General features: G+C 32.6%; 1 protein-coding gene across 1 annotated transcript; it reads right to left on the bottom strand.

Moving 5' to 3' along the window:
- Positions 1 to 304: 304 nt before the first annotated feature.
- Positions 305 to 5331, bottom strand: LOC131594376 (kinesin-like protein NACK1). Its single transcript, XM_058866492.1, has 15 exons — positions 5070 to 5331; positions 4422 to 4662; positions 4232 to 4321; positions 4023 to 4123; positions 3797 to 3913; positions 3616 to 3697; positions 3463 to 3530; positions 3294 to 3353; positions 3088 to 3212; positions 2751 to 2949; positions 2529 to 2639; positions 2359 to 2451; positions 1312 to 2262; positions 889 to 1217; positions 305 to 781 (listed from the first exon to the last, which is right to left on the bottom strand). Exons 2-15 carry the CDS (start codon positions 4657 to 4659, stop codon positions 454 to 456), a joined length of 2892 nt encoding a protein of 963 aa, XP_058722475.1. The 5' UTR covers positions 4660 to 4662; positions 5070 to 5331; the 3' UTR covers positions 305 to 453.
- Positions 5332 to 14853: the final 9522 nt, after the last annotated feature.

The following is a 14853-nucleotide window of genomic DNA, read 5'->3' as shown; positions in this document are numbered from 1 at the left end:
AGAGCATTTCATAAAAAATAAATGAAATAATTAAGAACAAACAGAGACAATAGATACCAGTTATTTAAATGTGAACTATTATTGTATTGTATTTTAATACTGATTAAAGACAGAAAATTGATATCATAGCAAAATGATGCTAACAAAATAAAACTTTTAATCAGAGCAAAATTGAAACTATGCGTGTTAAATGAAATATCAAATAATTCCGGTGAAGTCAGAAAAGACTTTGTTGATCGCATTCAAATCACCGACATTTATCACAGAAATATACTTGTACTCCGCCTCCATAACACAACAACAATTCAAAAAATAATCTCTTATAATTGGGAATCCAATGAAATGAATTGGTTTATTGGAACTAACTTTGGTCCCAAAACAATAATATTTTTTTGAGTTCAAACAGGCACCAGAATTAATTTCCATATACAACAATTAAATGGCACTTCTGATTTACAAATTAAGTAAGTTTGTCAAATGGTTCCAGCCCATTAACCATGGTCTCTTATCGGAAGGAAGCACGAAATTCAGCTCAAACATTTCCTTGGACATGTTACCTCTTGTGCAGAAACCCACCAGTTTTGCAACTATTTCAGCACTTTCTTCTACATGTCTTTGATCATAAGGATCTGTCCAAAGCTTGTTGACAAATTGCATCTTCCTCTGCTTCCCTTCAAGGGGCACATCCCATTTCATATATAATGTCTCCCTTTCTTCTGGCGTCAAACGTGATATCAATCTCTTGGCGAGAAATTCCCGTTCTCTTTTCAATGCTCTCATACTGCAATAACATGTAATATACATTCAATGAAAAATTCTCATTTATAATTCACCTAGTAGTGTTTGTGTGAGAGTGTGAAGTGTTTTAAATATTCAGAGAGGAGGAACCTTGATGATAGTGAGATAGTTGGTTCGTCGCCTCCAACATTAGGAGCTGGACTTGCATTGCCAAGTTCAGCTAGGTGTTGTTGCAACCAAGTCAAACGCCTTAGTTCGACTTCTACATATATTTGATCAGCTGGATCTCCCTTGAATAGCAAATAAAACTGGGTCCTGTGAATAATGGAGACATAACATGCATCCCATAATTCAAGGATTAGCTTCCGCTGTTCTTTAAATGTTACTTGCCACAAAACTTGAGGTTCCTCTGGTTCACCCATGTCCATTTCATCTTCTATGTTCTGGCCATTAGCTTCATTTGCCTCAAGCTCAAGTACCTAAATGCATCAAAATATAAGGACACGAGAGAAAGGCTAATGGAAACACAAGAAATGGAGAATTAAAGGAAGATTTGCAAATATAATCATCTACCTGGCAAACAAGTAACTGCTTTTGGTACTGCAGCTTGGCCACACGTTCTTTCAATTCTGTCACATATGCTCTTATACTTCTTACATTCTCCTCTGCTGCATTCTGAAACATTTTCTGCATTTTCTTCATGTTAACTGAACTAGAGCGACGGTAACCTGGAGTATTTTCCTTTGATGTAACGTCTCCTGCTTCCTCACTCTTTGAGGGAGTATCCTTCTCGGACTCTGGATGAATTTCTGTTGAAATGTTGTCATCATTCTCAGGGGCTTTATTTTCAATATCAGATTCCAAAACTTGTTGAGTAGTAGATAATGGTGAGCAGGGGGATCTAATAAAGTTCGGGCGATTAGGAGAGTTATTTGAACATAAAGGAAGCAGCTTTTTCCTTTTATGTTCCTTTTTATGCTTGGGGGATGCTTCATTGGTTATTAAAGTTTGAAAATTGTTAGGAAGAGACATCACCAACTTGTCTATAGACTTTTGCACATTCTCAAGCTGCTGCTCAAGATTTGCGATGGTGCTTCCTTGTGAATGAAGACGGGTAATCTCTTCCTTTAGATTAGCACTGACACTTTTGTTGACAGAAACCATGCTTCCAACTACAACTGCTTTAGGTGCTGGCTTAACGGAACGCATTTCCCTTATTTCTGATTGCAGCTTTGCAATTGTCTCAGCTGCATCTTGGTTACCTAACCTATGACATGCCACTTCTTTTTGTAATACTTCCAAAGCTCTGTTGGCTTCTTCGCCTAGCTGCTCTTGAAGGTGCTCCAGTTTGCGTATTTCATGCATAAGGGCAAAAGGAGCAGTGGATGATTGCCTCATGGACTGTCTTAATGACGTGTTTCTCACTCTTTCACACCCTAGCCCTGATTTCGGTGACGATAATGCACCAGTGAAAGATAAACATTTCTTGGCAGAAGAATGTGCTGGTTCAAGTGGCTTTGAAACCTGAAGTTATAAAAAATTGTCTTAAAATCAGTTGACATAAATTAAAAATCTGTGTGTGTGGCTGGGGGAGAGAGAAAGATGCAGACAGATTGAGACCTGCTGGTCTTCTTGAAGCTTTCTTCGTAACTCGTCGACTTGAGTTTGTGCTTGATCTCTCTGACGTTTCAGCTCTTCAATTTCCATTTCCATCTGGAATTATAGGCAAACAATATCAGTACTATGGTATTATTCTTGTTCCTAACAATCATTTCTATTCTTCAATTTACCTGTTGAATTTTCCAATCCTTTTCTTTAGATGGATCAGGAGTACGCAGCACTGCTTCCAGCCTCGCCACTTCCTTTTGCAAATGTTTAACAAGCTGCTTTTCTGGTACCACCTATACAAAGCATTTGAAAAAGATGATAAGCTTTGTTCTAGTAGTAAAAGGAGAAATATTGAAGTTAAAAAAAAAAAAACAACAAGGGGACTATGACTTCTCGGTACTTACCATGTTTACTTGAGCATTGTTTGTAACTTCTTTAGCCCGAGTAGCAAAGTAGAGGGTATTTCGTGATTGCTCTACATGGGTTAATGCTGGACTCAAGGTACATATAATGGCAGTGCGTGCATTCCCACCAAGGGAATGTTGCAAAATGCGCGTGAGCTTTGAATCTCTATAAGGTATATGACCACTTTTTTTCCCCACACTGTAAATGATTATAGGAAAGAGGAAATCAGAAGAAGAAGAAGAAATCTCAAGAGGTAATTAGTTCTAATGGCACTGCAAAGGGATAACAACACGGTAACAACTTAATCAATTTCCTAAAAACAACACTGACTCTGACCTGAGCTTCCTGATAACAGTTGTAAGGGTCATAAGGCTAAGGTTAATATGGCAGCCTTCTTTGAGCCTAGTGCCATCTGCATGTGTCTGTGCAGCCCTCTCACTCCCAGCCAGATCAACAAAGTTCTTCATTCATTGACACAAACTAATCAGTCAATGAGAACTATGGTATCCATTTTAATATATATATAAGGAAACTGCAATTACCAGGGTCGCAACAAAAGATTTCACACAATCTGCTTCTTCGCGAAGAGTACTTTGAATTGTCTGCAATATACATCAAAAGGAAGAAAAGAAATGTTTACATGTTATCAATGACTGAAATAGAAGAAAAAGATCATCTTATATTCCAGCAAGGATTTTCACTATCACATACCAGTCTTATTATCTGGTGAGACCTTGAGCTGTTATCATTCAGAGCTGTTTCGCCCACCTGTCTTTGAGCTGCAAAACAAATAAACTTGATATATTAATCTGTTTGAATAAGGAAACATTTATAACTCATTGCGAGCCTAAGAGAGTATCATACCTTCACAAATGGAGATCAAATGTCTCAAGTGTTTGTCATCCTTTGCTGTTTCTTCCACCAATTTCTCAACCACAGTACCTTTCTACATTACACAAAGGATATTAAAATAAAGAATTCAAAATTTAGGACAAGGAAGCTACTGAATTGCATGTTTGTTAAATTGAATACGAAAAATGTTTACCTCGGGATCATCTAAAAGCTTCAAACTTCGACCAGGTTCTGAATTTAACAAGTCCCTTACATTCTCATTGTATATTTCTAGTCCAGATATTTTTATAGTGAAATTTCTCTCGGGATTCTGTAAATCATGGAAATAGAAAAAGATAAGCCTAAATTAACAACTTTTGAAATCCTATCCAATCTTTAAATACATAAATTACAACTTTAAAAGAATTTAGCAAACTTACCTTCATTATATGGTTATAAATATCATTGACAGCCTTCTCTGTGATTCCTCTCATTGTGTACGTCTTTCCACTACTAGTTTGTCCATAAGCAAAAACAGTAGCTACAACAAAAATAAGCATGCAGTGTGAGTCTCTATCAAAGACACAAATCACAGACGAGGTCAAAACACAATGATAATGATACAGATATCTAATGTCTAATACAATACCATTGATCCCCATCAGTGCAGACAATGCGACATTCTTTACTCCTTCTTCGTATACTGCCTCAGTTACAGAAGCAGGACCAAAAACTTTGTCTGCAATGAGAAACTAATGTCATAAAAAACTTAACCACCTAGGTGACAACATTAGTTAAAAATTATATACAGAACTTGGCTGAATAGATAATGTGAATACCAAAAGTAAAGGATGCCGGTTGAGTAGCACGTTCATTATGCGGCGGTTTATACACAATAGTATAATCATCAATGCAATCCCATGCCACCTGGTCTTTAGCCAATTGTTCCCTTCTGTTTAGAGGCCTTAACCTTACCGTAACGACAATCTTCTCTTCCCGAGCTCTCGGTCCTCCCGGAGTTGATACCGGTGTCCTATCTATCTTTGAGGCTGGCGTTCCAGGTGTTCTCACAGTCATCTTCTAAACAAGTCATAGTAAACACAAAAATCATCAACAAAATTGACATATTAGCCTAACAACATCGATAATTAAACATTTCATGCTCCTTATCATATGATCCAACTTGATTTATTAGATCTTAGATTTCCAATGTGACGTGAATTTTGCTAAAATTAAACTTCAAACAGAGAATTTCAACTTATTAAAATGAAAAAATTGCAGATTCTGTGAATTTTCTAAATTAAAATTAAAATTGAAAGTGAGATCTGATAGATTCAATAAAAAAGGAAACAAATTATCACGATCTTAATAAACTAAGAAAAACAATAAAATAGGAAAGTAAATAAAAGTTTAGATAGAAAAAATTAGCATAAATAGAAACTTCATCGATCGGAGAGTTCGAAAAGGAAATTGAAATGGAAACTCACATTAATCTGAGGAAGATTTGAATTGAATTCAACAAGATGAGTAAGTAAAATTGATTAAACTGAGAAAGCGTGCACGAAGATAGCGGAGAAGCTAGAAATTAGGGTTTGGATTTTGTACAGAGTAATTGCTTTCTTTCTCTCTCTCTAGTTCTTTGTGTAGTGATTATGGTTATTGAAATGGAACGAAAGAGTAATGGTTTGTGTGTGCTACTACGCTTCCATTTTGATTTGAATTTGGTGAAACTCTAACGGCTAGTTTCTCTTTTTTGTTTCTTTCTTCAGTTTCTTGAATTATTATTTACTTTATTACAGGTTTTAATTAATTGAGAAATATAAATATTAATTTAATTTAGTTATGCTTTTGAACTAACGTTTATATACAGGTAAGATTGTAGTAGGACCCGGGTTTCGAGATTCTAATCTAACGTTTTGTGTTCTTTTGTTACAGCTGTTTTTTGTGATAAGTGAAGACAAAAAGGAAAAAGTGTTTTTCTTTGTGAAGTTTAAACTCATCTTATCTTATGTTTTATTTTTTTTATGGTTTGTCAAACAACAAAATATATCTTTTATTTAACTAAACTAATAAGATATAGATTTATTTAGATGTATTAGTTATTTAATTATAAAATAAATAATATTAATATAAATTTAAGAATGAGAATTGTGTGTCTCAAGTAAATGCAATTATTAATTAAAATAAAATAGATATTTTACTGATAGTAATCCGTGAAAAAAGATAAATTTTAATATTTGAAAAATAAGAATTTTGTGTCTCAAATAAAAACAATTGTTAATTAAAATAAATTATGTATTTTGCTAGTAGTATTCCGTGAAAAAAAGAGAAATTTTGACATTTGAAAATTATTTTGTATATCAAATAAAGGCAATTATAATTAAAATAAAATAGATATTTTCCTGATAGTACCCCGTGAGAAAAAGAGAAATTTTGACATTTGAAAATAAGAATTTTGTGTCTCAAATAAAAGCAACTGTTAATTAAAATGGAATATGTATTCTGCTGATAGTGACTTGTGAGGAAAAAAAAAATTTTAATATTTAAAAATATGAATTTTGTATCCCAAATAATAAGTTATATGCACTCGACCTAACTAAGTTAGAAATATTTGTTAAGTCGATTTTAAATGCACCCGACCTAACTAAGTTAGAAATATTTATAGGATTGCCATCGCTTTTTAAGTTAGGTGGCAGGTGAACTAACTTAACAACTTCTACTAAAAAAGTTATTTTTGTACTAGTGACACCTTTAAGATGTTGCTTTTGTTTCATTAGGATTTGACATTTTCTCCTTGCTTGATTATGAGAGTTATTTGTATCTCTAAGATGAACTTGAAACCATTCACTTTTTCTCCAATTTGTAAAGCCCTATATTATAAAAGCATCACCGGAACCTTTATGTTCTTCAACACGTGATCTCATAAGATAACAATATAAACGATATGCAGAATTCTCACTTTGACTATATTCCTACCAACTACCATATTTTAAATACCAATCTAATTTAAATTACGAGAGGTATCTCAAAATTTTCTTTTTGAAAAATTAATCACTTTTGGTTGACAAGAACCATTTTACAAATGATATCTTCTAATTTAATCTTTATCACTTGGATGATAATCTGACATTTTTTTACCTTAAAATTAGAATCATTAGAAAGTTTTTCTAATTCAAACTCCACAAATCTTTTTTCCTTGGGGGAACCCTCTGAGGCTTCCAAATTCATTAAGTGTTTGAGAATTAGAAGTTAATGATTACTCTGTTGTTTTTCTTTTGAAATATTTTTTCATTGCTTATTACTAAAAAAAAAATTTATAAAAAAAGAACTTGCACAATTAAAATCATATTCTTAAAAAATGTATTCTAATAATATAAAATTTATACAAACACAACAATTTCAAACAAATTCTACAAAACTCTAACAATAAATTTTCTACCATTAACACAATCTCAAACTCAATAAGTTAAAGTTGGAACATATCAATATTTCAATAGAGAGATGAATTTGAAAATATTCCTTAAATCCCACATTGTTAAAAAAAAGAGGTTATTTGTGTGTTAGTTGAAAAAATTTCTTAGTCCCATATTGCTTAGATTAAATATCTAGGCTAGCCTATATCAATATGTAAGAAAATCACTTGTTTCATTTTAAAACACATCAAAAATTTATATTGAGTTTTTCCTTCCTCACTCTCATAACTCTGCGTCTTTCGAATCGTCGAAGTGCCAACTTCTCCCCATTTTTTCTACTTGTTGAATTTTCTGATTACTTTCTTAAATTCTCTAGAGAATTATTTTAATTTCTCCTCATTTGAGTTGAGAAATTATCAAGTATTATTTTTAGGATTCTCTTTGGGGAATTACTTGAATTTTTCTATGTTTGAGAAATCATTTTTGAGTGCTCAAACGACCATTATTGAGTTTTTTAAAAAAAATTATTTGAATTTATCCTTGTTTGAGAAATTATTGCGATTGGTTTTTATACCAGATACTACGAGTGATATTTATATCATATTCAAATGGTCTCTGTACCATCAGAAGATGTATTTCTCGACTGATCACCTATCGTGCAAGTAGTAATCGTAGAGTATAGAACTGAATTGTTTTATCTTGGAGACATCGTTGTTGAGTGACTACTTTGAACAATTTTGAGCAGTGTCGCAAAATGTCTTCAAGAGAGCGACCTAGTCCGAGACTCAACCCGATAATTTCTTCATTGGTAATTTTCAAAAATCGTGAATCAACCATTTTAAGAAGTTTCAAACTACCATGACTACCGAAGAAATTATTTGTACTTCTGCAGCTATTGTCTATGACAAACCATTCAAGTTTAAGGGAAGTCACTTAACACGTTGACAACAAAAGATGAAGTTCTTTTTAACGTTGAAAAAGGTTGTCAACTTTTTGATCGAGAAAATTTTGTTGCTCCTTCTGGATCTACCAAACAAACTAATGGTAAGAAATCTGAGGATTCAGATGGAATACTTATTAGTGTTGTAGTTGAATTTGTTGCATGTAACATCCTATTTTTATTAGATTTTATTTAATTATGATTATTTGATAATTGTTTGTGTGTTTATTTAATTATTGTTTGAGCGATAATTATTTAATTGGGTGGCAATATGTTATTTAGCTAATTAATAAATGGTAGAATTTTATTTGAAATTAGTTAAATGGGCTTAGTTGAGTGAGAAAGAGTATTAGGTGGGTTAAGCCCACTGAGATAATGAGAGTTAGAAGAGAATTCTATGAGTTAACCTAAATTAGATAGAAAGATAGAAAGAAAAGTAGAGAAGAGAAAAGAGGCAAAAGAGTAGAAGAGAGAAGAGGAGAGGATTGTAGATTCTTGAAGTTAGAAGGAGAAATTCAAGAGGTAAGGGTTTGAATACAAGTTCTTGTAGAATCTATGATTGGGTAATGTTGTATGTGTTAAAACATGGGATTTCACTTTGGGTATTTTAATAATCCATGAGATTTGTGTTGTTTGATGTTGTTTATGCTTAGAATGGGTAGAAATAACATGTAATTCATGATTCTTTACTTGATTCTATGGGTGGGTTTTGATTTATAACATGTTGGATGAAAAGAATGTAAAAACCTAACTTTGGGATTTGGGTGAAATTCATGAATTTGCATGATTAATGAAACTTTGATGAATCTAAGGATACATATGGGTTATGTGTATGTTATGTATGTGAAATTCGTGTGCAAATAATGAACTGAACTGTGAATTGAGTGATGAAAATGAAAAGAGGGAACTGTGCTGAGTTTACACAGAGAATTCATTCTGCGCTGTGTTCGCGACGTGAACGAGAGGTGGCGGCGCGAACTGAATGAATTTCTGAAATGATTTGGTTCTGCCATGTACTTCGCGGCGCGCACGTGTGGATTCGGCGCGAACTGAATGCATTTTTGAGATACCTTGTTTCTGTCTATTACTTCGCGGCGCGACCAAAGGTTGGCGGCGCAAACTATGTTCAAAAACATTTTCTTGTTTGTTTAAGACTTGATTTGCATACCTATTACTTCTATATGTTCAAAATGTGTTATTAATTGATTAAATAACATGTGTGAGGTGTAATTGAATGTATTATGTAATGGAATGCTAGATGATAATTGTGTTGAGATTGGATTGAATTGCATGTTGTGTAATGTTGTGCAAGGTTGGAAAGATGTGATTGTGTAGTTTAAGAGATAGAGAGATCGTCTTAAATGCATGAGTCTTGTTTTGTTGCACACGTACACAAGCATGAGTCTTTGAAAGTGGCAATGTTGGGTAATCTCGCGAAGGTTATTTACTTGTCCCAAACCTAACGAGTACGGGGTTTGAAAGCTTAACGAGTATGGGGCTTTGAGGTGGTTATCTAGTCTAGAGAGAATGACAATCGGCATGACCGAAAATGATAACGGAGGGATCCACATGCATATCGCATAGAGTCACACTTGAGTCGCACGTGTCGGTGTGAAATGTTGTTATGTGTGATTATGTGGTATGAATGTGTGGATGTGAGTTTGATTGATATGCATATATGTGGAAAGATAAATCATTTGATATGAATTAGAGAATGAGATATACGTGATTGATACATATTTGATGTGAAATGTGAAATATATACGTATGAATGATATATGTGTATATATGTAAATTGGCAATAAATGAGGTTGTGAATTAATTGTGATGATTAATTAAGTTGAACATGTTCACTTTATATTGGAGATAAATACATGTTTTGTGAAGAGTGATGAATTCTTGAAATGTATGCTTACTTATGTTGCATTTCCCATTATTATATTTTCTATTTAGAATTTGAATTCTCACCCTTCTGTTTGAATGTTATCCTTCGTTGATAACGTGCAGGTTCCGACGAGTAGTAGCTTGTCCGAGGATTTAGCCAAGGAGCTCCTGAGTTTGTTATTGGATTAGGTAGCGAGTCATATGCTCTGATCATGTAACACTTGGGGGGGATTTTATTTAGACTTATGCTTAGGTTTATTGCTATTTCCTATGTTTTGTTGGATATTCGGATGTATTTGTTCCCGGATATGTTGTTTGAGGCTATGTGGCCAAGATTATGGATTTAAATGTTAATTCGAATTTGGTAGATGAATATAGTATGGGATATATTCATTGAAATTTTAATAGCAATTCTATTGTTTCCGCAAGCGTTTATGCATAATGTATGAAAGCATGAGATTTACACTGTGTTACAAATATGATCTTTGCATATTAAGAATGTTGGATGTTTTGCTTTAGGTTTTCATTGTGATGAAAATAACATGTGACTCCCTTTTCCTTATGCATGATTACCCTGTGTGATTGTATGATATATTTGGGGTTAGAAAAGGGGTGTTACATTGCACATATTAAAGTGAATGATTTACATCTTAAGAAAGAAAGCACCTTATGGATAGTGAATGATTATTATCTCTACAAAATCATATTATGAATAAACTTGCAAATAATCTATATGATTATTACACTAGATGTGATACTACAAAACAAGTTTGATAGGCTTTGAAAAAGAAGTATGGCACAAAGAAAGTGTAGCAAAGAAGTATGTTGTTAGCCTCCGCCTCAAGAAGTAAATGGTATAGATGAAAGGTTCATTGAGACTCAATGTCACGAGCTTCAAAAGATTGATTATGACATCATAACTGAAGGTATGTCTTTAGATGAACAATTTTAAATTGCTTTAATTATTAAAAAATTACCCCCTAGTTTTAAAGTTTTTTTTTTTTAAAAAAATTGACTCGCCAAAAAACAAATGAATTTTAATTGAGAGTCTGATTACTCGCTTTTGAATTGAAGAAGAATCATAGAGATAATATCCTAAAGAAAAAGTCTTGGTTTATTCAAACAACAAAAAGAAATTTGATGTAGCTCTAAAGTTATTTGACAAATGATGAAAGAATCAGAACTGCGATGTTGGGAGTCAAATTAAGAATGAGAACCTTTCAAGGGACTCAATTTCTCCAATTTCTATGCAACAACCTTGTGTTGCCCCTAATGCATAAACTAAACTGACTAGTAAGCAATTTATTGCTTTGATCACTAAGATCAACATGATTGGTGAATTTGATGGTTGTTGGATAAGCATTAAATCCTCTCGTCATGTCTGTTATGATCGTGCAATGTTTAAAACATATATGATTAAGAAAGTGTTGTTGGGAATATTGTCGATATTGGAGAACTAAAGCTGAAGTCCCTACCTGAAAAGAATTTAATCTTTAAGGCACCATGAATATTTCTAAGATTATAAAGGATCTTGTTTTTTGTTTTTCTTATGAGTAAGACAAGGTTTAGTCAGTCTATAGGGATAAATCTGTACACATCACTAAGAATGATATTCTTGTTAATAAAATTGAAAATCAATTTATTAAAAAAATTAAAAGGTTTCTTTGTGGCAGGGGAACTAGTATGATTCTAGTTTACTTAATGAATTATATAAATAACATGGAATTGTACATGAAACGACTTCAGTATATTCTCTTGTAATGAATGGTAAAACAAAGAGAAAAAATATAAATCTTATTGAACTAGTTGTTGCTATTATGTTGAGTTTTGGTGTTGCATCTCATTAGTGGAGGAAAATTTAATTAATTGTTTGTTATATCTTGAATAGAGTTCCGTAATCAAAAAATAAGATCTCTTCTTAAAATTCAAATCAAAATAAACTGCATTAAATTGGATTGATTTAAATCAATTTTTTCTCTCTAAATTGTTATCTTAAGACTAGACCAACTTACATACACTTTTATTTTTGGATAGAAAGAGTTTTAATTTTCAAAACTAATTCCAAATCCACCGGAAACACCCCTATGGCCCTATGTAGGTTTATGTTTTCTTTTCAAATCCTAAATCCCATGAGTTGAATCCAAACATGCACACGCATTATGAAAGGGGTTATTAACTATTAGGTTATGTTAACGAGTGTCCCGAGAGCACTCTTTAAAAATATTAAATAAAGAAAATATTATTTAAAAAAATTAATTATTTTAATTTTCAATGCATTAAATACATGTATTTTTAAAAAAATTTACTATTTCAAACACTTAAAGAGTATCTCTAAAATACTCGTTAACATTTTCCTTTAACTATATACTCCCTCCATTTTTTATTATAAGTCGTTTTAGACTTTTCAGATAGATTAAGAAAAATAATAATTGTTGTATGAAAATGAGAAATTAGGAAGGTTTTTATAAAATTATCCTTCATTAATGACATGTGGAAGATAAATTCATATAATTGAAATGAGAGAGAATAATAAATATTTAAGGATATAATAAGAAAAATAGCATTAATTATTCATTGGAATTGTAAAGCGACTTATATTAAAATACAAAATATTTTTTCAAAACGACTTATAATAAAAAACGGAGGGAGTAATAATTATCTTGGAGACGATGTCACATCTAGAATGAAGTTGGTATTTTCGCCTCTTAACAATGAAAAATTAATGAACTTTATTGATCAGAAAAAGAAAATAGTATAACCAATGATAGTTATAACAGACTTTGTAAGGCTTGTAATTCTACGACTAATTACACCTGGTCAAAGTAAAATATGAGATACCAACAAATGAGATAAATAATAGACTAATATCCAAGGCCGTCTCATGTTTTTGGAGGCCCTGTGTAGAATAGTCACCGTTTAACCATAAAAAACTAATAGAGGCCTTATGTACTCATGTTTTAACCTACCAAATATTTTATGAGGCCCTATTTAGCTATAGTTTAACCTTAGAAATTTTGAGGCCCTGTGCGGTAGCCCGCTTTGCACGCCCTCAAAGACGGCCCTGCTAATATCCATCCTATCATGACCTAACAATAACAAGAACAATATTTTGTTGCGATAACTAATCATGATAATATTAATAATATTTAACCCTTTGTAGGGCGCCAGAGAATATAGTTATCTTAAATCTTATGAATATGTTATTAAACTAACTCATGTCGGTAGGATTGCATTGTCTCCTAACTAGACAGCTCTAAGAACATATTCTTTGGAAGAGTCACATTACCAACTTGCCCTTCACACTATAACGATAGAGACCCTAGTATTCAAAGTAGAAAAAATTGTTATACCACCAATCAATCAAAATTCCGCATTAAGTTTAGTACTATTTTTCAACACATGTTTTTGAAATTCAACCATAACATTTATTTCATTTCCAATTAAAACCAAACTGTCTCATTATTTGAGGTTGTCCATCGACATCCCGTGCATAACATGTCATCAGCCACATAGTAGCGGTCATGCCATTATCATCGACCCTTTTAATGCCATTGACACTTACACTTCTATTAGCTCCATTCATACTTTTCCAAATGCTACACATTAATGCAGCCAAATATTAATAGCATCTTAAATAAATACACCCTCCGGTCACATTTATAAGCAAAAAAAATGGTTTTCACGATTATTAAGAAATTCAATTAAGTGTAGTTAACTTTTTAGATTTTGGAGAAAACATTGATTAAATTTACTATAATATCCTCTTTATTAAATTTAATGAAGTATTGGAAAATGAAATATAGGGGTATCTTAGGAATTACAGCATTAAATGATTTAGTAATAATTGATTTTTGCTTATAATAGTGACCAAAAATTAGACCATTTTTTTTCTTATAATAGTGACCGGAGGGTGTAAGTGTTTCGAACCGTGTATCAATTACGAAAAGGGACAACATTTGATATAAAATAGGTGGATTATTTTTCCTTACCAAACCTATAATCTTTCTGGTAAGTTTTATTCTAGTCGTTTAAATTGATCTAACGGTTGATCGCATCTAACACTTCATTATAAAGTTCGGTTGCTAATTAATTCTCTTATTTAAAGAAAAGAACATGTCATTTAATTTCTCAAATATTCAAATCATTTTTCATTTAAATTTCATTTTTTACTCACTGACTTGAGCGTCGGAGAGCTAACCTTACATGTCAACCCCTCTCAACCGCATCGGAAGCTTCGAAGCACCGCAATAAAATGTGAATCCACTATTTCCGGTCAACTGTAGTTCTAGTATGTAACATTGGCGCTGTTAGTGGGAATTAACTTTTGATTCCTGTGATTTTCCAGGATTAAACTTCTTTTGATTAAGCTAAATCTCCTCTGATAAAAATCGAAATCTCCTTCGAAATCTTCTCTGATAGCCATGATTAAATATGTTGTAACAAAAAACAAATGTATGTACAATGTACCAAGTAAGCAACCTCAAACACTCATTATTCCAGAAATCTCAAAGAAGTTGAAGGAAAACAGAAGCAGAAAGTTAAACGTTGGAACTTAGGTAAAAGAACAATCAAACATGCAATGCTAAGAAAGTTAAACGTTGGAACTTAGGTAAAAGAACAATCAAACATGCAAGGTCAACGTCAACGAATGAAGTCACCTGAAGTTGATACAATGCTTGAAGAAAAATGTTTTCAGAAAAGAGCAACAAAAAAGCATAAACACTCTTTTCCATGTCAATAACAGTTGAAAGGGCAAAATAACGCTTCAAAAGTCGTTTATACCCTATTTGAGCAATGAGGATCGTACGATCACTTTGCACTACCAATGGTGGAGATTTTTTCGAAACGATCTAAAAAGCGCTATAGTGCCCTTAAAAAAGTAGGAACATTATTACTGACTAGCGTAGAGAGATATGTCAACCATTGCCAATATCACGTTGTGTCTTACAAGAAAGACATTTAATTTACTTGTTCTAAAAAAGCGCCGATTTCCCATCAAAAACTTCCACGTCCTCGGGTTTCGTGGTCGTGCAG

The sequence above is a fragment of the Vicia villosa genome, linkage group LG4, assembly GCF_029867415.1.
Source record: "Vicia villosa cultivar HV-30 ecotype Madison, WI linkage group LG4, Vvil1.0, whole genome shotgun sequence".
Lineage (NCBI taxonomy): Eukaryota > Viridiplantae > Streptophyta > Magnoliopsida > Fabales > Fabaceae > Vicia > Vicia villosa.
This window is presented reverse-complemented; position numbering and strand designations above follow the sequence as displayed.

Coding starts and splice junctions, on each gene's coding strand:
- LOC131594376 (XM_058866492.1), bottom strand. CDS start 4,659: ATGACTGTGAGAACACCTGGAACGCCAGCCTCAAAGATAGATAGGACA. Junction 3,531..3,615: donor TTTGATCTCCATTTGTGAAG/GTATGATACTCT, acceptor TTTGTTTTGCAG/CTCAAAGACAGGTGGGCGAA. Junction 3,354..3,462: donor CTCACCAGATAATAAGACTG/GTATGTGATAGT, acceptor TGTATATTGCAG/ACAATTCAAAGTACTCTTCG.